The 21,515-nt window shown below is 38.8% G+C and overlaps 1 protein-coding gene across 2 annotated transcripts in view; it reads right to left on the bottom strand.

Annotated features, from left to right (window-relative positions):
- vgll4b (vestigial-like family member 4b) overlaps positions 1 to 21,515 on the bottom strand; it is a 45,752-nt gene that overhangs the window by 19,367 nt on the left and 4,870 nt on the right. Inside the window, exon 1 of one of the 2 annotated variants that reach the window (XM_036559181.1) lies at positions 5,782 to 6,226. The exons of the other annotated variant lie outside the window; for it this stretch is intronic. Within the exon in view, the coding sequence (XP_036415074.1) occupies positions 5,782 to 5,863 (82 nt within the window). The 5' untranslated portion in view covers positions 5,864 to 6,226. Of the gene's footprint in view, positions 1 to 5,781; positions 6,227 to 21,515 lie in introns of those variants that run through there. 2 annotated transcript variants of the gene reach the window in all.

Consider the following 21,515-nt stretch of genomic DNA (forward strand, 5'->3'; position numbering starts at 1 on the left):
ATTTTTGATGAGTAAACCGCATATTGGGATTTTTGTCCAGTTTTATCCACACAAACTACCATTCTGAACAAACCATTCAGAATGGCAGTTTCTGAACATGATATAAAGCACAAAGCTTCAATTCTACACGTTGAAATTGCTAAAATGATTTGGCTGTTCCAAATAGGTGCACAAGGCAGATGTTTTTTGGTTGGGTCTATGTGGTTAATTACAGAGGAGATGCTCAGAAAAGCAGATTGTGGAGTGATATATCACAACAACATTAAATATAGTCATACTGACCATCCCTACACCGCCATACTCTAACTGTAAGTGTATGAGGCAAAAACTCAATCTGGCACTTGGGTAGGACTATTACCCCATAATCTAAAAAGGACCTTAATCATGTTAACAGATCTTAACTATCATCTGGGCTGTAGCTGAACTTGTGCATACAGCGAAATTAGCATGTTTTAACCCTTGTCAGAGTGATAAACATGCACATAAACAAGGCATTAGCAGCCAGACTTCTCAGTATCATCAAACTTACCTCGCATTAAAAAGGTAAGGGTGCTGTTCTAACTACTGTTACCATCTTCTCCACAGAAAAATCTTGGCATCTTACATAGCAATGCACAATTATGTCAATCAAATCATGGTCAGAAGAGATAGCTGCTTAAAAAAAATTAACAGCGTTTACATGTAATCAATACTTAAAACTGATATTTAATGACATTTACTGCACACTGTGTAACTGCACTAAAATAACTGCATTTTATTCACTGAACTGCATTAGTAACCCTATAAATATCATGGACAAATGCTATATTTTTCCATAAAGCTAATCCACATAAATGTAGTCTCAATTTCTGCATTTTATCAATGTTTATGTATCAGCATCAGCAGATATGTACATGAAAAACACCAGCATAAGTCTACATGCCATATCTGTGCGTCCCCAGTTTTACAGCCATCTCGTTTTCTCCATAAATAGGACTGTATGTAGATAATATACATCGCCTATATAATGTACACACTAAAATACAAGCAAATTGCTGGTGTCAGATGTTTGCTGACCAAGTGACCAAGTCAGAATTCCACAGCAACTTTACAGGTTATATAAAGCTAATGACAATATAAGAATAGCTGTAAATTGGAAAGTAACTCCATTTGAACCTGTATTGATAGTAACTTTTCGTCCTTATCTTGTTCTTATTGAACTGTTTCAAGAAAATCAAACTTCAGGGCCGAAAGATTCATCTGCCAAGGTCAATGCAAAGAACAATAAACACATAGATAAGAAACGTTAGACGTGACCTTTGATTAGCAACAACTACTGCAGGTTTTGGACCACATGACTAAAGTGCTGCTGGATGCCGAAGAGCTGTTCAGGTACAAAAAAAGCGTCGAGCAATGCTAGACATTGAGAGCAACCAAACTGCCTTCAGACTTCCAGATTCCTGAGATTTCGACTTGTGTTTCCACTCCGGGTTCAGAGTGCAGACGAGTGCAGAAATACATGGTATGCACGGAAGCCTATTTTAAGAGATGATGCAGTACTCTCCGGTGCACAGACGCTGTAATAGATTAGCCATGTGCTCGGGCGATTCTGGAGGCCATTAAAAATAGCTGAAAAGCCTGCCGTGCTACAGCGAGCAAAAAAATGGTCATGATAGTGTATTTCCATCCGCTGTCACTGGGTCACGTGCTCCAGCTGCCCGAGAGGAGAGCATTCCAGTAGAGCCAGAACAACACCGGCTTTACATCACATCCACTCCAAAAAGGCCGAACAATAAAGGGGCCAAGCAGCAGTAACAGACTTGTAGAACTGAGGCCCACAAAGCTATCCAAGCCGTGTCAATCATCTCGCCACATGTTTTAGCTGGAGGTTTTCCATCGATTCGGCCTGGTTATCTTTGGAGAGTTATCTGAAAACAAGGGTGAGTCATCGGGCCGAGGAGGACCAGAGGAACCATTTTGCAATCACTGTGACATGAGCTAATTTGGATCAAAGAAGGGGGAATCGGTAAAGCAGGAGTCATGAGAGAAAACAAAGAGGCTGTGGTCACTACGAATGGACGAGAGAATCACAATCATATCTAGGCCAGTCAAAATCATGAAATTTTAGCTGATGGTTAACTGTCATTTAAATAGCTGTGATTAACTATTTTATTTTTTGTTCACTGTGTGCAACAATTAAAGCAGAAGCTGATTAAGGCGACCTCCTATAGCTGTTAATTGTAAATTCAAAACAGAAGCACCTAAAATAAACAAACACTACTCTCTGGCGCCCACTATAGATGTGTCTCAATGAATGCATTTGTGCTATAAACCAACGGATGAAAAACGCATCTAATTCATAGTTGTGAAGTAAACAAGCCAATCACACAGGACCTGAAGTCTGCATAAACACTACTGATCAGTGGCCACTTGCTTAAAACATCTTAAGTATTAAAGTTAAACCCTTAAGGGATAAAAAGACAATTCTATATTTAAACTTTGCAACTGTCAAAACAATTAAAAGGTTGAAACTTATACTTAGGGTCTTAAATACTAAATTTGGACCCCTTCCACCACCCCCCACCCCACATTACCTTTTATTTTATGCTGTTTACTTAAAGAAAAGGGAAAACTTAAGGCCAAAATTCACTTAGTGTTTAATACAAGTGATCAAAAGGTGATTATGTAATTAAGGCCAGTATCATACTTCGGCATACTTCGACTCATGATATATCCTAATGATATATTACTTATTTTCTGAAAAGCAGAATGTTTTTAACGATGATGCTACAACAGGCTAAACATGCTATTTTAAAACTTCATTTTACTCATTTCACTGCATTTGTAACTTTGAACAAATAAACATTTGTCTGTAAATCCAAGTGGACCGAGTCCAAGTTTTAATTATGTATATCAGCATCAGCATCAACAAATATGTACATGAAAAACATCGGCCCACAATTCCCATCTTGCTGCATCTTTACTGGTTACAAATGACCTGGTCGTACTCAGAACAACTCCACATGCAGCACTGTGCAAAAGTTGTAATTACAGGAGAAAATTCTATTAGAAAGTTGTTTGTCTGGGCAGTATTTCATTTGCTCAGAAAAAAACACTAATAAATACAAATAACATTAAACACTATAAATACTGATTTGATTTACTTGAAATTTTGTTTAACCATCTCCAAACCGTCCTCATGGCAGCCCAGTATTATGATAAAATCAAGGACAAGATCCACTGCAGGAAATTCTTGTTGTATTTTACTGCATTTATGTTTTTTATATTTCTTCTTCTTCTGTTATTTGGTGACTTTACAAGCATACACACATGATTTTCACATAAATGGTTCTAAAAAAATACTTAGCCACCCAAGACTTTTGTACAGTAATTTCTATGATGTAATAAACTAACCAATTTTGGCCAGCAGTATTTGTAATACTTTAGTAATAACTTGCTATTCGTAATAAGCTCATCTGGTTTGCTTGCTCTACATCTCCAAAAGCAGGTGCCCATTCTACTATTCACACATTACCAGAGAAAGTGCAACATCTCATCGCCAATGAGGGCCTGATTGTGAAAACTGTCTAACCAGCTATATTATCACCTAAAACAGGTGGCAGCACATACAGTCTAAAAAAAACATGGCCCATTCAGTCTTCACAAAAACAGCCACCAAAGATTTTGGGTTTGACGTTTCCAATGTTGTCTTTTCAAAAGCTGTTACAGCTAAATCACAGACAGAACCTTAACGAGGACTTCCACATTTTTTTCAAAGTTTCAGCACAATTAAATCATTGAGACGTAAACAGTCAGTCACAGTTGTTTGGTGGGAAATAATCCACTGTAGAGAAACTGACCGAATTGGATTTCTTTACAGTGGTGCTGATAGGAACCAGGGGTCACAATGACTACAACACAAATATAGGCCCTTTATTTACTATGCAAAACTACCAGTGAACTAACATGTGAGTTTTTATAATATGTTTATAACATAACAATAGAACAGTAGATAATCCAAATAAAAGGTTTTCTTTGGGGACTATCTGGCTTATAACACTCTGCATGTACCAAAATCTCAGGCATCATGCAATGCTTATATTACTAATAACTTTCTGTGAGGGAGCTTTTAGAGGTGGACGTTTTAGAGGTGAACAATGCTGACTTGCTAAGTTTCTCTAGAATGATGGATTTCATGACTTAACATATTAACAACTTAATTATGTAGAAACAAACTAAAAAATAAAATAATTGTTTTGGTGGAAGTGAGATGCATAATAAAAGCCAATAAAAGCCTACGTTTTCCAGCATTATAGCAATCAGTGTTCAGCTGTTAATTCAAACCTACCACTGATATTTTACCATAAAAAATTTAAAAAATCCACGTGTACCCCTGTAATTAATTCTGTGACAACGGTGTGCATCTGACTGCATGAACTATCCACAACTGGCTGTATTCATGCATGCAAAATTTTTGCAACTCAACTTAAAAACAACGTACATTCCGCCATTTCAGGACTGTATAGTAAGTAGAAAATGTGATCAAGTCATAAAACATCCATGGCCTCCCCAAACTTCCAATGAATCACTAGTGGCGTTCCAGAAAGTTTTAAGCAATAAATTAACCCACCCGGTGTCCTCTGTTCATTTTCAGAAAGTCAGAGTTGACTAAAAGCTTTCCATTTTTCATGCCAGAGTGACGCCCATGTGGCCTGGGCCGTGTAGAAGGTCCTGGATCACGTTTCTTCTCTCGACAAGTGATGGCTGACAACAGGAGGCTGGTACGGAGTGGTGCAGAAAAGAAACCCCCAGAAACTCCCCCTTAAACTCCCCCAGGCATGCAGATACATAGTCTCTGACATATATTTCATATAAGAACCTACGCTTTCCATACCAGCCATTCCCACATATCCAAAAAGAGCATTTTTTTCTCCTCAAACTCTCGCAGAGAGAGAAGGAATTAAGTCATAATTTTTGGCATGAGAGCTTTTGCTGAGATTGCCTGTGGCCCAGACTGGGCAAAATCCGTATGAAAACATGCAAACACGTGTTCAGTGAGTTGGATTAAAGTAAACAGTGGCACAACTGAACTGAAAACATACAGTATGTCATTCAAAGTCACCATTAGGTGAAGCAGCTCTGGTCACATGCTGTAGGACAGAGTTAGTTAAGAGCATATAAACCACGAGAACCCCTGCAAAAATGTAAACATTTGTCGAAATGTCTTGTTTTATACATTTTTGATACTTAAACGTGCCGTTTCATACATTTAAGCAAAAGTGTCTTGGAGTGAGAGGAAAAAAAGTTCAGAAAATGAAACGGCCTCTAACTGGGTCTTCATGGGTTAGTAAAAGGAACGGTTCTACTTGGAACCACGGTTCCCAGCATGGTGAAATGGTACCTTACGTTGTGCTGTATATGATATGATTACTATGCAAAGAAACATTACATGAAATGTTTCTATACAGAACTCATGGTTCTAAATACAACCAATTCTCTTTACTAAAGAACCATCTTTTTTTTTAAAGAGTGTACGCCACACACGTCCACACGAAGCTGGAGTTGGCTTCTCATTCGAATTTTCCGTTCCACCTTAAATGGTGCAGCGGTTACATTCTGGCGCCTCAGGAGCCAGAACGTAACTGCTGCACCGTTTAAGGTGGAACGGGAAATTCGAAAAATTGGAATGAAAATCCGGCGAATAAAAAAGTAAATCCCAGCCTCGTCACTTCTAGCGTGTTAGGCTAGTAGCAAAATTTAGATTTACGACCCACAACAGTAGAAAAAACAAAAACTTCTTACCGTCGTAGCACAAAATGCCAATGTTGTTGTTCATTTTGTCCAAGTACTGGTAGTTCAACAGGTCCATCTTCGTAAGAAGCATTTATCACAGCAAAAAGACCAGCTTTTTCGCTCTCGACAGAAGCACTGAAGAGTGATATTTTTGTTTTTCAGCCAAAGTCGTTCTCCTCGATCCTCAGGCCCAGCCTTTAACTTCAAACTTCTCTCACGGTTCGGTTCGGAAGGGGAGAAAAGTAAAAATACGAACCCGTCGAGGGTCGAAGACTTTTAGCAGGACTCTCGAAAGGTGTCGAGTGAAGTTAAAAAGGCGTTTTAGCGCTTAAAAACGGTCGAATTTGGGACAGAAGGGTCGCGCCAGTTCTCCTCACAGCCCGCTGTAAGTCGACTGTGCCGCCGCTTGCTCACGCGCAGCAGCCTCTGCTCGCAGTATGAAGCGAGTGCGCGCGCGGGGCGCTTCCTGTGCGCGCGGAGATGCAGCCACTGGGCATGCTCACTGAAAAAAATCCCTGGAGCGCCTCAAATGTCACGGATTGTTTTTTTTTTTTCCCTGAACAAGATCAGCTTCCAACACTCGGGGGGAGTGTAGGGGGGTATAATTGTAAAAATCACAAAGAAGAAGGAAAAAAACTGTCAAAGTGTAAACTCTGCTCTCTTAGGAAACCTAAAGGAGAATTCCACCATTTTTTCAAAATTTCTTCATAATTCAGTCGTTGAGATGTAAACAAAATCAAAGTCATTCAGAGTGGTTTGGTGTGAAACGGTTTATAATAGAGACTCTTCTTCACAGTGGTGGTGATAGGAACCAGGGGTCACCATGTCTACAACACAAATATAGACATTTTATTTACTATCCAAAACCACCAGCGAACCTACCCGAGTCCTCTGAGTTCTTATATGTGATGTTGGTGATGGTAAAACGGCCAAATCTGTAAAATTCTTCTTTGGGGACTCACACCATCCTGTAGGTACCTCTCCACCAGTACTTGATTGAAATATATTTTAAGCAAAAATTTTATTACAAACTATCATAAAACTGTCTCAGACATCATGCAGTGCAGAAACCATTTCATTTAATCATTTTCTGTGAGGGAGCTTTTAGAGGTGGACGTCTGGTTCCTATCACCACCACTGTGAACAATTCTCTGTAAGTTTCTCTAGAACAGAACATTTCACACCAAACCACTCTGAATGACTATGTTTACATCTTAATCATTTAATTACTTTAATTTTGAAAACTTGGTGGAGCTCTGGGGCTGGGCAATATGACAATATATATCATTATAGTGATAAATTATCACAATCATAAATTGTCACAATACAGTATGTTTTTCTGAACATAATGTATATTGTCAGTACTTGTAGACACTGACCAACTGCATGTTTTATTATAAAAAGAGAGCAAAATGAGTTCCTTTTAACTGGATTTAGTGCCAAATATTGCATAAGAATCACTGAATTCACTGAGTTATTGATAGTCTTTTTAAAACATAGCACTACTGTTTCTTTTTCCTTTATTCCAGCCAATCAGATGTCTGTAAAAATATTGTGACATACATATTGTAAAAATGTCTCACATATCACTGTATTATATTTTGGCTATATCGCCCATCTCTATGCAGCACAGTGTGTGAAATTGTGCATATAAATCATTGTATTCGTAGTTCCACAGTATTTTTAAAATGTGGCACTTTGTCTGCTAAAATAAATATTGTGACATCATATGTAATTAAAAACTTCCTGAAGTATCGTGATATCACAGTTCGGCCTATCACCCACCTCTGGAAACACCTTTCAGTCAGATTCAGCTCAGTCATTTTAATATACAATTACTGTTAATTTAACATATTGGACAAAAAATAATACATAACATGTGGCCTGTGCAAAAGTCATGGCACATTTATATGTTATGCTTTGTTTTTTCTCCTCCAAATAAACAGAAATTAGGGACTAAAGTTTGCAGACTAAATTTGGAAACCTAAAGTTTTACCATATTTAAGTGTGCCCTCTGTAGAGGACATAACTTATTTAAAAAAAAAAAAAACAAAAACAAAACAAAACTGGAGTGTTCAAACTTTTGCATAAGACTGTACTTCACAATGTTTATTACAGAGTTTGACAGGGACATCTGGTCACTTATAGTAAACACAGGTGACAAATTTCTCATTTACATATCGTTTTAAATGAGAAGGTCCTGACATCACTAGTGTGGCTTTGTTTCATCTCATTAACATATAGAAACTGGAACTAAATCTACCTGGATTTGCGTTACAGAGAAATATAACATCCCTGTAGGATCACTAATGCAGTGTAAAACAAATAAAATGCAGATATTCTAGCACAGCGACCTGGCGTCACCTAAACATATCACTGACTATTGTTATGAAATATCAGTCGTGTATAAATCAATTTGGCATCAGCAGTAAATCTGCTGATATTATTCTACATATTATACACACACATATACACACATGCGCGCACACACACACACAAGGCACATCAATGTTCCAAGGACACAGTAAAAAAGCCATAAACTAAACTGTGTAAGTATGTAAAGCATTAAAGATGTTAGACAAATGTAACAGCCGGGCTGAATGATCAGTAGTAGCAAAAATGCAGAACACATTGTGTGTCAGCTGTGAAAGAATCTCAGATATTTAAAAAGACTCATTTTCCTAAAGTTGCTGACGCTACTTAAACTCTCCTAAACAAACTTTATAAATGAAGTGGAAGCTAAAAACAACAGACAGGAGTGACCCAGTGATTTCTATCAATACTCTGCTGCCCTCTAGTGGCAAATACATTAACACTGTAAACAAACTCAGAAAACTCAAACCATTAAGGAATAACACTGGCATGTGAAAGCTTATAAATCAGTGTTTGCAATAATATAACACTAATGTGGAGGCAGACAAATGTGTTAAAAAAGTGTCCAGTGCAGCTGCACATTTCAGATAATCAGGTCGACACTAAGAAGCTGTAAATTAAAAAAAAAGGTTAGGTAAGTCCAGAATGTCGAACAGAGCTGTAGAATGTCAGACAGATGTAGAATATTGAGAGTGAAGGTTAAATTAAATTTTAAGTTAAAATAATATAAAGAAATTATCATATTTCAAGAGTGAAGATCACATTTGAAGGCAGGTAAACATCAAACAGAAAATTACATAATACTGTCATTTAACAACTTAATGTTAAATAAAACATTTAAAATACTTTTTGGTGAATCTTTAATATTTATATCCATATTGTATATGTTATTATTGTGTATATTGTGCATAAAATGTTGCAAAAACCTACTGGGAATGTTTTTTCCTGTAAAATAGCTAATTTATGCATAAGTCTAGTGTGATGTGACAGAAAAAAGAAAAAACAAGCACAAACAGCATGGTGGGAAGGAAGAGCTGCACTGAGGAGGAGAAGAGAGCGCTATAAAAGGAATGCTGCCACATTTCAGCTCTTATACAGGGATGAACAGAAAAGCTGATATCCTTTCTACAAGAAAAGAGCTCAAACAGCTCAATATGGCAGCGAAACATCATCTCTCATGAGACAGTTCAGATAAGAAATACTAATAAACAATAAAGTAATAAAAGAAAATAAACAGTGTCCTCAAACATGAAATCAGAGACGGAAATAGGTCAAACAACTTTTTTCCCCCCCAATAAACCAAGATGTGTGACAGTTTTTGCAAGAAAGCAGTAAAGCATTTTTATTGCTCAAACTTGAAGGGACACTGTAGCCAAATTCTTTTTCAAAAAATTCTCATTGCTACATCTGTCGTAAACCTGCCTACTCGCCTCCTACAGCAGTGCTGCAGTGTCTCTAGAGTGAGATTTTCCCATTTATAGACTAGAAAACTCCCTTCTGATGATGCATCTTGAAGGTGGGAGGAATGTTTGAAAAACTAGGATGGATAATTGGGGGGCTGTTTTGATTTTTATTTTTTCATTAACTGGTGAATGAAATCTTGAAAATGAATTTACAAATGAATTCTGTTAAACTGAAGAGGCTAAAGAACATAAAGCTGCACTACAGAGTATTACATAAGTCAACAAATAATATTAAATTCTAGGCTGGAATGCTCCTTTAAATATTGTCTACAGTGATTAGTCTGGAAAATACCGTTATACTGAATTTTAATAACTGTGTTAGTGGGTGATATGGCCATTCATTATGACTAGTATATAGCATCCTGTTGGCAGCGTCCTGTGACCACTGATGAAGGACTAGAGAATGACCGACACAAACTGTGCAGCAGCAAATAAGCTATCATCTCTGACTTCACATCTACAAGGTGGACTGACAAGGTAGGAATGTCTATTAGAGTGGACAGTAAGTGGACACAGTGTTTAAAAACTCTAGCAGCACTGCTGTGTCTGATCCACTTGTACCAGCACAACACACACTAATACACCACCACCACCACGTCAGTGTCACTGCAGTGCTGAGAATGATCCACCATCCACCGCTCTCTGAGGGTCCATGAAGACTGAAGAAACAGATGGACTACAGTTCTTTACACTGAAATGTTCTTCAGATTGATGGAGGAAGTGCTGTAGATGCTGTATACAGAAGCTTTTCGAAAAGGGTTCTATATAGCACCAAAAAGGCTTCTTTCAGCTTCCTATACACTTACAAATGGTGGTTCTTCAAGGGATCTATATAGAACCATAAACACTCAAAGAACCGTTTGCATGATTAAGGGAAATGAAAGAGGTGAAAGGGTTCTTCAGATTGGTGGATAATGTGCTGCAGATGGTTGTATATAGAACCTTTTCAAAAAGGGTTCTATATAGCACCAAAAAGGGTTCTTCTTTTGTTATAGGCTTGACATTGAAGCAATAGAAGAACTCTTTCTGGCGCTATATAGAACCCTTTTCGAAAAGGTTCTATAAACAACCATCTACAGCACTTTCTCCATCAATCTGAAGAACCCCTTCACAGTGTAAGAACCCTTTGATTATGCATTGAGTGTTCATGTTTCTATGCAGAACCATTTTCTTAACTTCTGACATTTTTAAGTGTGTACTATTCTAAGATGGGAATGATTGAGCTTATAAGATTTAATGTGAATCTGGATCATTTCCCGTCAAACTTCCCCTGCACATATTAAGACATGAGCATGACTAATACTGCATAATAACAGGCTCGATCTGCAAGTGGCGAATCATGCACTGATACATCTATACAAAGCCAGAGTGAGTCATTCTATGTAACAAGATATTGTGGACAAGGAAGCATTAACCAGTTGACAAGATAGTATGACACTTGAGTGATTTCAAATGGATGGTTTGTCTGTCAAACCTGTGAGACAACTTCATCTTAAGTAGCTGTTGTGCCCAGGGTGTGCCTTTGTACAACACTGTAAACACAAAAGACAGTGTTGCTTTACAGGTGTCAAATTTCACTTGTTTACCTATTATTTTAAATGAGAAGCTGCTGAAAGCACACCTGACTGGTTAAGGCGCTTTAAGGCAGGGTGTTACATGACCGTCTTTGAATTACACGTGAGAATGAGATTGCCAATAAGCTACATATATACCAGACATACACTGTCCAAATGCATCTAGACACACACTCTAATGAGGGAATTTAAGGTTCTTCAAGGTATCCATTGCTGACATAGCACTGCCCAATAGAACGGGATGCTCAGGAGTAGCCGCACATGCTCCTATGGGTCACCATGCCCAATGCCAAGTGTGGGCTAGAGGGGTATAAATCCCCCCAGCATTGGGCTGTGGAGCAGTGGAAGTGCGTTCCCTGGCATGATGGAGCTCCATCCAACAACATCAGTACCTGACCTCACTAATGCTCAATCAAATCCTCACAGCAATGTTCCAACATTTAGTGTAAAGCCTGCCCAGAACAGTAAAAAGTAGTTACTTAGGCTTTGGTGCAATAAGACACAAGTAAGAGATGACAGATAAAAACAAGCTAAGTCAGGTTTGTAAGACATTCTTTTAACAGCACTCGATTAAAAGGAATTTTCACATTTCCTGCATAATTAAATGGTTAAGATGTAAACAAAGTCACTCAGAGCAAACGTAAACATAATCTGATCGTGTGGTATATTTGGAAAACAAAATATAACGTACCATATAATAAAATACTTATTTAACTTTATTTGAAACCTACCTCCCTGCTTTACTGCTCTACTGTTTTGTCTTTTTTTTCTCAGCACACCACAAACACTGCACTTGGCCTGCCAAAAAAAAATAAAAAAAAGGTTGGGCTCTCCTGCTCTAGGCAAACTCTTTTAGAACACTACCTTAAAATATGCAGACAGATTTGCTGGAAGTTTGGTCAATAGTTGTGCAAGCAAACCTGCTGCTCTGAAATAAATCAACATTAGTATTTATTACCTTGAATGAATCAGACACTTCTCCACAATCTAGACCCCATGTGTCAAACACAAGCCCCGCAGCCCAGATCAGGCCCGCCACACAATCCTTTCCAGCCCGCAAAAGAATTTTAACTTTCTATCAATATTAGCTTTCACAATGCGCTGCACTACACTCCCCAGCATGCACTGCAACGTAGTGTGCTCTGACTCTCCTACCCGAACAACAGTCTATGGGACCGTGGTTACACCTCAGTTCTACACAATTCTGCGCAATTCCACAGCGTTCATATCTTAAAATTGCATTTCAGCTGCAGTTTAACCAATATAAACACTTCACTTTAGCTCAGCAGCTCAAAAGTCTTATTGAGCCCAAGAATTAATGAACTGGATGCTAGGTGTGTATAGTGCAATCAAATAGGCAGGTTTAAAAGACTCCTGGTGGCATTTAAATTTTAAATATTTCAACTGTTCCTGTAATATTTTAAGGTCTTCTACAGGGGTCTGTATTTTACTGTTGTTCTTGCATATTTCGAATAAACAATGGCCAGTTAGGATTTTAGCACAACATGAATTAAACATTAATTTTTTTCTCTGGGCCACAGATTTGATGAGATTTTTTAATATGGCCATTTTACTGATTGAGTTCGACACCCCTGATCTAGACCACTGGCACCCAATTAAATCCATCAGGCTTCACAGGGCCTGCTGGTTTTATCCAACCACGATGAACAATTTCTTTAAAAAGGTTCCCTTCATTCCTTAAAGGGGGATTCCGCCGATTTTTCAAAATCTCAACAAAGTGATTCAGAGTGGTTTGGTGTGAAGTGGTTAACATGTCTTTACAGTGGTGATGATAGGAACCAGGGGTCACCAAGACAACAACATAAATATAGCAATTTTATTTACTGTCCAAAAGCACCAGTGAACCTACACGTGTCTGAGTTTTCATATGTAATGCTGACAAAAATCTGTTTTCTTTGTGGACTATTTTATCTCCCTGCACATGTCCTTCCACCAGGAATGCACTGAAAAACAAACTGTAGGCCAAAGCTTCTCAAAGCTAACGTAAAACAATGTTTCAGATACTAGACAATGTATTTGTAACAATTTCATGTAATAACTTTCTGTGTAGGAGCTTTAGACACTTTGGACATTAGTTCCCCTCAAGTTTCTCTAGAACAGAGCATTTCACATCAAACCACTCTGAATGACTTCACATCTTAGCGATTTAATTATGCAGGCCAAAAAAAAAATGTCTGGTTTCCAAAACTAAACAATCAGCTTCTAATTATCTATAGTTAATAAACCAGTGTCACAAGCCATGATTTGGGCTCAGGGTTACTGAGCTCTTCTGAGCAATGAATAGCAGCTGTCAGTGTTGTTTTTATTATCATTTCTCTTAACGCACCCAAACAGGAGCTGAAAGTGAAAGTGCTTGCGTGTCATAGCATGAGACAGCACGCAGTTTCTTAGTTGACTGTTTAACATTTTGTTATACATGCACAGACAGACAGACAGACAGACAGACAGACAGACAGACAGACAAACAGACAGACAGACAGACAGACAGACAGACAGACAGACAGACAGACAAATAGGTAGACAGGCAGACAGATAGACAGATGTCAGATGGACAGATAGATAGACAGATGGACAGGTAGATGGACTGGTAGATGGAGAGGCAGATCTATCAAAGTACAAACAATTTAAACATTCCTTCAAACGGTACAACACTGGTTTTAAGGTCCTACTGTGTACCTTAAATAAGTTTCTCCCAGGGGAAAAACACATTTGTAATTTCATAACCAAATGTTTTAAAACAGAACAATAAAATAAAAAGCCTGGAGACGAGACGGGGTGTGTGGAGTCAATATAACTTGGAGAATATCATTGCAGTGGATAGTCAGTACAATTATGTTCCCTGACTAAAAGTGCTGAGATGTACCCTTGAGGGTTCCACCCCAGTGACAAGAGGGGAACTGCCCCAGTGACAGTTTAGTACCTTTATTTCTTTTTTTCTTATAAACACTCCGTTTGGAGTGTTTGGAAAAAAATGGAAAAAATCTCAGAGGGGTAGGGTGAAGTGTTAGGGCTACATGACCCTCCAAACTATCCCAACAAAAATCAGGACACCCTACCCCTAGACATGAACATGCAAAAAGAATGGGTAAGGGCTAATTTGCAGGGGTGAGGGGTGAAATGGGAATAGGGCCTTTGTCTTAGGAACCTTCTAAGGTTTTTCTTTTTTTCGTAAATCCGGCACCAGGAGACCATCTACACAGCAAGTATGCTCTCTTGCATAATCACTGATAAAGACAAAGCAATTGTCTATAAATCATCTGTCAGTCGTCTACCATGACAATAAAATGGTGAACCTGCTGAGAGTAAACATCACTGAGTAATCTTCTACTGATTTCTGTTAAGCGAGATTAATCATTGCAAGTACAACTCTGCTCAAAATTCCTACAGCTACCACTTAATCACTCAGCCCTTTAATAAATTAATCAGTGTTATCTAGTAAAGTTACCTTACATCTGATTTTCACTTCATTTTCAACTTCTTTTTTTTTTTTAAACATTCACCAATGATTAATCAGATTCCTGCAATATTCCAGGCTTTGTTTCTTTTACAGCTTCAAGTCCCGACACGAACGAGGAAGTGGCTATATTCTGATGCAGTAGCAAACTCTGAAACTTTACACCCAGTTAACCTTTAACAGCCGGCTGTATTCTCAACCAAATGCAGCCAGCGGCTGAAACCAAAGGAGCACCGGGGGGATTATTCAGACCAATGCCATGCTTTTCAATTGACCTCTCTCATCATCGAGATTACAGCTCCCTCTCTAACTTGGCTCTCAATGGCAAAAGGGATTAAAGGTCCATTCACACAGAGGACCTGCCTCCTCCAGCTTTCCCTAACTCATCTCCCCTCCCTAACTCTACCCAACACCCCCCACAACTCCGTCAATAGTAAAGAAAACGCTGCTCATTGGGTTTAGAGAGCCATTGTCTCGTATTTCACTCACTCTGCAGAAAGGCCACGCCAAGTCTGAACAGTGCCTCCTTTCAAAGAGCTGCTTAATCCATTGTCTTCGATTGTGGGTAGTTTTTTTTCTTTTGGACACAACAACAGACTAACACTGTATAATTGGGCAGGAGCAGCCTCCGGAGATTTTTACTTCTAGGCAAATTCGCTTGAATTTGATGTACGATTAAAAATAAAGGTGCCAAAAAGGGATTATTTGGAGTGATCTTTGAATTGATGGTCTTTTTAAAAAAAAACACCCAACTGAATGGTTCTTAAAAGGAACCAAAACTAGTTCTTCCCAGGCATCACTCCAAAGAAACCCTTTTTGGCACCTAAAAGGGCAAATGGAGTCCATTCCATGCTTTCTTACAGTTAAAGTACGACATATATAATATTATGAATACCATCCACCTCCTTACAAACAGCCAATACAGTCAAATTGAGAGCAGTTTTGCTTGTGATTAACAGGCAAAGCGGTGGCACAAACCCAATTACACAAAACACAAAGCTCTCAGCTTAGAGTTAGGAGTTAGTTCAGAAGATGCAGGCCAACACGCTGAGCACAAATCCTTCACTGAGGACTCAGAAAGCTGCTGAAATGGCCACTTTGTTCAGCAAACGAGTTTGTTGAGTAACAGCAAGCTAAGAGCTAAGATGATTAAATCTTATACAACACTGATTTGTGATCATTTTTTCCACCACGCAAGCTTTGGATACAGCTCATTTGCTTAAAGAGGTCAGTTTGCGCAGATTCTTGGTCAGTAAAGAGATGTGGTGGTCAAGCATAGGACCACGGTTTTCGTGAAACTCTTTTTAAGCCAGATCATAAGGAAGACCCAGCATTTAAAGAGGATATTTAGAAAATTTCTGTGCAAGTCAGTGCTCGTAAACAGAGTGATTCAGAGCGGTTTGGTGTGAAATGGTTCAGATTTCTTTACTGTGGTGGTGATAGGAACCAGGGGTCACCATGACTACGACACAAATATAGACATTTTATTTACTATCCAGAACCACCAGTGAATCTACACGTCTTCTGAGTTTTTTATGGAACGTTGATGGTAAAATGGTAATAAATCTGAAGCAAAGTTTTCTTTGGGGAATATTTTAAATGACTTCAAACATTTTAGGCCAAAATCTTATGAAAACTATCATAAAACAATGTCTCAGACAACAGGCAGTGTCTTCATGTTGTCTTGTCAAAGGATTTTATAGCTGAAGAGACAGAGCCTTAAAGGGGATTTCCACAAATTTTTCAAAGTTTTAGCAATTAAATCATTGAGTGTGTTTACATGCATTTAGTAATCCAAGCTTAATCGGATTTCTGCAGTTATCTGATAATTTAAAAGTAAACAGCACGCACTGATTTCTTAGATTGGAGTAAGGTCTAGAAATCTGATTAAGAAATCTGATAAAGAGAGCTGAGTTTTATCTCAGTAATCAGATTTCTCAGTGCACGTAAACTTTTACTCTGATTTCTTTTGGTTTTCTCAGTCTGTGCACGTGCAGAAACAGACAGCGGTATCGGAAATAAGTGAGCAGTGTTGCTGCATGATGGCAGCAAAACACTTTTGGAGCGACGCTAAAACCAACTACATTCTTGACGAAATGAAGGATTTAAATATTCTTCATCTTCTAGATGACGTATGTTCATATTTTCAGATAAAGTGGTGCGATGCTTAAAAAAAGCCACAGCATGAAGTTTGAGTTTTACGTTACATTTACATCTTCTTCTGTGAGCTTATTGGCTGGTTGCAAAGCAGAAATCCGCTGCTTGACTCATGTGTATGTAAATGCACTTACTGAGATGTAAACAGTCAGTCTCAGTTGTCTGGTGTGAAATGATCCACTGTAGAGAAACCCAATGAATTGGATTTCTTTACAGTGGTTGTGACAGGAACCAGGGGTCACAATGTCTACAACACAAACACAGCCATTTTATTTACTATCCAAAACCACCAGTGAACCTACACAACTTAGTTTTTATAATATGTTTATGATATAACATATATAACAATAAAACGGTAGACAATCTAGAAAAAAATTGGCTATTTGGCTTATAACACTCTGCATGTGCCAAAATCTCAGGCATCATTCAATGTACATATTACTATTTCATGCAATAACTTTCTGTGAGGGAGCTGGACATCTTGTTCCTATCACCACCACTGTGAACAATTCTGACTCAGTAAGTTTCTCTAGAACAGAGCATTTCACACCAAACCACTCTGAATGACTGTGTACATCTTAACCATTTATTTATGCACATCTTTATATGGTGTAGTTCCATTTTAATACAGTTTTTGATTTCTGTGTATTTGTAAATTTTTCATAACTGCTGACAAACATGATATGACATAATTTGAGAGCATCATTATGCAACCAGTGGTATCGGACTCATGCTCATAATTACAATGAGGTGCCAAGCAGGAGAGACACCAGCTATCGCACTGTAGGTGAGAAGGACGCTTTATACTCTGATCCGGAGGGACCACACATTGTTCTCATTGTGTGAGAAAAGAAACTAGATCCTTCCTGCTGCAGAGGAGAACAGGGAAATAAACCCAGGAGATCAGCCGGCCTCGAGGGACAGCACACAAAAGTGTACAAGTACAGTACTCTTCACATAAGCATAAAAACAAGGAGCTACGAAAATGTGTACCTAATGTTTATTATTAATACTGATTATTTTTACAAGCTGTTGTCACTGAGGGTGAATATCTCTGAGCTCACAAAGATTCAATTTGATTAAATTAATGATTCTTTAGGAAACGATTCAATACAATAATCTCAAATTATTTTATCAGAAACCTTTTTAAAAATACACTGAATACAAAAAAGTGTGGAAGATTTATACAGTAGAGTAAAGCAGACAATTACAACACACCAGCCTGTTGGGCTTTTACAATTGAGAATAGCCTAAAAATGTTATTTTGGTCAAAACAATGCACATAACAATTGAAATTATAATTATAAAACATCATAATCTGTTCTAACATTGCAAAAAAAACTTTACACAATTGTATGATATCAATATTTTAAAAATACAATAATGTTTTCCAGTAGTGTCTAATTCAATGCGTCATCAGTTGCACTACTTTGTGTAAGATACTACTCACATTCTTATACAAAGTGTGAGTCAGTACAGTTAATCAGGTTAGGGTTAGGAGTAAATGAGTGAGTGAGCAAGAGCAATAGAGAGAGAAGGAGAGAAAGCAAATAACTGAGAGAGAAAGAGTGAGAGTGAGCGAGAGAGTACGTAAGTGAGCGAGAGAGCCAAAATGGAAAAGATAAGGGGAGAGAGAAAGAAAGAGAGAGGGTGGGAAGGGGAGACAGCGAGTGAGCGCGAGTGAAAGAGAGAAAATCGAGAGAGAAAGCAAGAGAGAAAGAAAGATACAGAACAAGCAAAGAAGAAGGAAAGAGAGACAGTGAGAGAGAGAGAGAGAGAGAAAGAGAGAAAGAAAGAAAATGAGAGAGAGAGTGAGAGAGGGGAGAGAGAGAAAATGAGAGAGAGAGTCAGAGAAAGAAGGAGTAAGAACAAACAAATGAGAGGGAGTGATTGAGCGAGAGAACGAGAAAGCGCATGGGTGAGAAAGTGAGTAAGTGAAAATAAGAGAGGGGGGGAGGGGGGGGAGTGTGTGAGAGCGAGTGAGTGAATAAATGAATGGCCACATACACACCCACACACGCTCCCCACCCCATCACAGCTCTACAATCCTGACCGTTGGTCAGCTGCGCAGCTCCTGGCTCTGTAAGACTGAAACAGCTGCAGCTTGAACCCCTGAACCTTCACCCACCGTCCCCTCTCACTGCTTCTGCTGTCAGGCCACCATTCACATCTCAGGAGGCCTGGAGCCTGAACGAAACAGGATTCAACCTGTGATCTACCACTGCAGTTTAGAGCTGCGCTTCTCAAAGCCATGTATGGCCTCATTACCGATTCTGATCTGATCTTTCTGACCTGATGGTTCACATTCGTGTGAGTGACTCATATCTCTTATTAACGTGAGCAAACCTGCACCATCACACGAGCCACATGCGCATGTCCAGCTCATACACAATTTTCATGAACTAACTGGCAGAACAAGCCTTCAAGATATTTTGCGCCGAGCAGCTCTCAGCTTTCATTATTGGTGTGAGAATAAAGCAAAATGGTCAAATGCATTGCTTTTGCATTGTTTACTGGCCCTCACTTCAAGTTAGCCACAGATGCCACGTTAACTCTTAACTCTGAAGCATGTCCACTCTGATACTGAATGACTTCACATCTTAACAATTTAATCATACAGACATTTTGTAAATTCCTCTTTAAGGTTGCATGGCCACAAATTGGTATCTGTTTCTGTTCTAGAACCACATATGAAAGTGGCTTAGACCGGATTTGTGTGTTCACACTGCTCTAAAAAACCATCTAAAACAGTCTAGCTTGGTAATGCGAACGTAGCCCACATCACACTATTGATTCACCAGTGTTTTAATTTTTCAAGACACAAAATAATACTATCTACTTTATGTACTTACTCTGCTTACATACAGTTTTCTTCTGTGCATTTACTGCATGACAGCCAAAAACACTGGCTGTTTTACTACAGTAAACAGTATGAAAAGCATCTTCTCACATTTGATATTGCTTGCTTCCCTATCATAAAAGCAGAATGCCACAAAGTCAGAGGCAGTGACTCACATCAAACAGCGAATTCCACAGAATAACACATGATGACTAATCTCACTTACCAGCATGGCAAGACAATGACATTCAGCTTTCGTTTGGCCTACATATTTTTAAGTGTAGTATTTCTGTAAGCACTGACCGGCAGAGAAAATCATTACTGACAATTCAGTCAGGGGAACAGTGCAGGAGCAAGGAGTTTATCTTCATGAAGTCGTGACTGAAACATTTAGCTCAGAGGTAGAGAATCCAAGATGCTGTCCGGTATCAGAGAGATGTTGACTGATATTTCAAACTGACATCTGATGATGCACTTGAGTGATGCTGAGTTACTGCACTACAATAACTGCAGTTTATTTAGGGCGAGGGACATCATCAAGTACGTTTCTCATCCTAACTGTGGATTTTTTACCCTCCTCCCGATCTGGCAGGCGTTACTGGAGCCTCCGCACCAGCAGGCTGAGGAAAAGCCTCTTCCCTGAGGCTGTGACCCTGCTGAACTCCACATCTTTGCACTCACTGCACTGTTACTGCACTTTATGTCCTAGCATTATTGCACTACTCATATTTGTACAGTCTATTACTGCACTATTCATATTTGTAGTTACATGTTTTTACTTATTACTTATTTTACTTTTTTTATATATGCTGCTCTCACAGTACATAATATCTACATTTGCATTCTTTCCACTCCCTCTGCATATGTAGGTATACTTGCATATCTATATAATTTTTTTTACCACTGTACCATCCTTAGTTGTACATATTGTAACCACAGCATCGCTTACCACAGTTACTTTCCTGCACTTTATATGTAAATAATACTGTATTTTGCTCTTCTGGTTAGATGCTAACTGCATTTCATTTGCCCTGTTCCTGTACTCTACACAATTACAATAAAGTTGAATCTATTCTAATCCAATTCACAATCCGGGAAAAATGTGTTTATAGCAGTGACGTGCACAACACTGTGGTTAGTATGCTGCCACTGTGGTGCTGCATAGGCCTCACGCATCGAAAAAAAATTACTGACCACCCAAAAAGGTAGCCAGATAGGGGCCCACGAAATATTTGAGCCATCAACTTAATGATCCAGGCCTGCCGACACAAGTTTAGATGATGATTATTCAAATCTGAGGGAGTGAAGTCGAGCAGTTGGAGCTGAAGGGACATAGAGGTGAAATTAAACACGTTCTGTGGTGTCTGGATCTGTAGCTTGACCAGCTAACTTAGCTTAGCGAACAGGCTACAGACCCAAAGAGTGAAATCGCCACAGTACAGGCTTGATTCTGACTGACTGCTGCTCTGCTGACACAAGTGTAGATGATAAAAACTGATGTCTGAGAGAGTAAAAATGGAGTGACTGGTGTTGGAGTTACAGAAAGCTGAAATCGAACCTGTTCTGTGTTGCGTTTTGGCTAAGCTAATAAGAGCTTAGTTAGCAGGCCAAATGTGCTACACAGCACAGTACAGGCTCGGTTCCAGCTAACTGAAGCTAAAATGAGTCCCGTTTAGAGGCTATCTGAGAGCGCAGAGTTGAGTTTGTAGTGTTGGAGTGAAAGCTGAGCATGTTCTGTAATAAGTGGAGCTCTTAGCCGCCGCCAAGTTGCAGTCATGCTTAGTTTTCCCTGCCTCTGATTTTTTCGCCTCTTTCTATCAGCGCCACCTATAGGTGAGCTCCCACACCATTATACTGCCCAA

The sequence above is a fragment of the Colossoma macropomum genome, unplaced genomic scaffold, assembly GCF_904425465.1.
Source record: "Colossoma macropomum unplaced genomic scaffold, Colossoma_macropomum, whole genome shotgun sequence".
NCBI classification, from domain to species: Eukaryota; Metazoa; Chordata; class Actinopteri; order Characiformes; family Serrasalmidae; genus Colossoma; species Colossoma macropomum.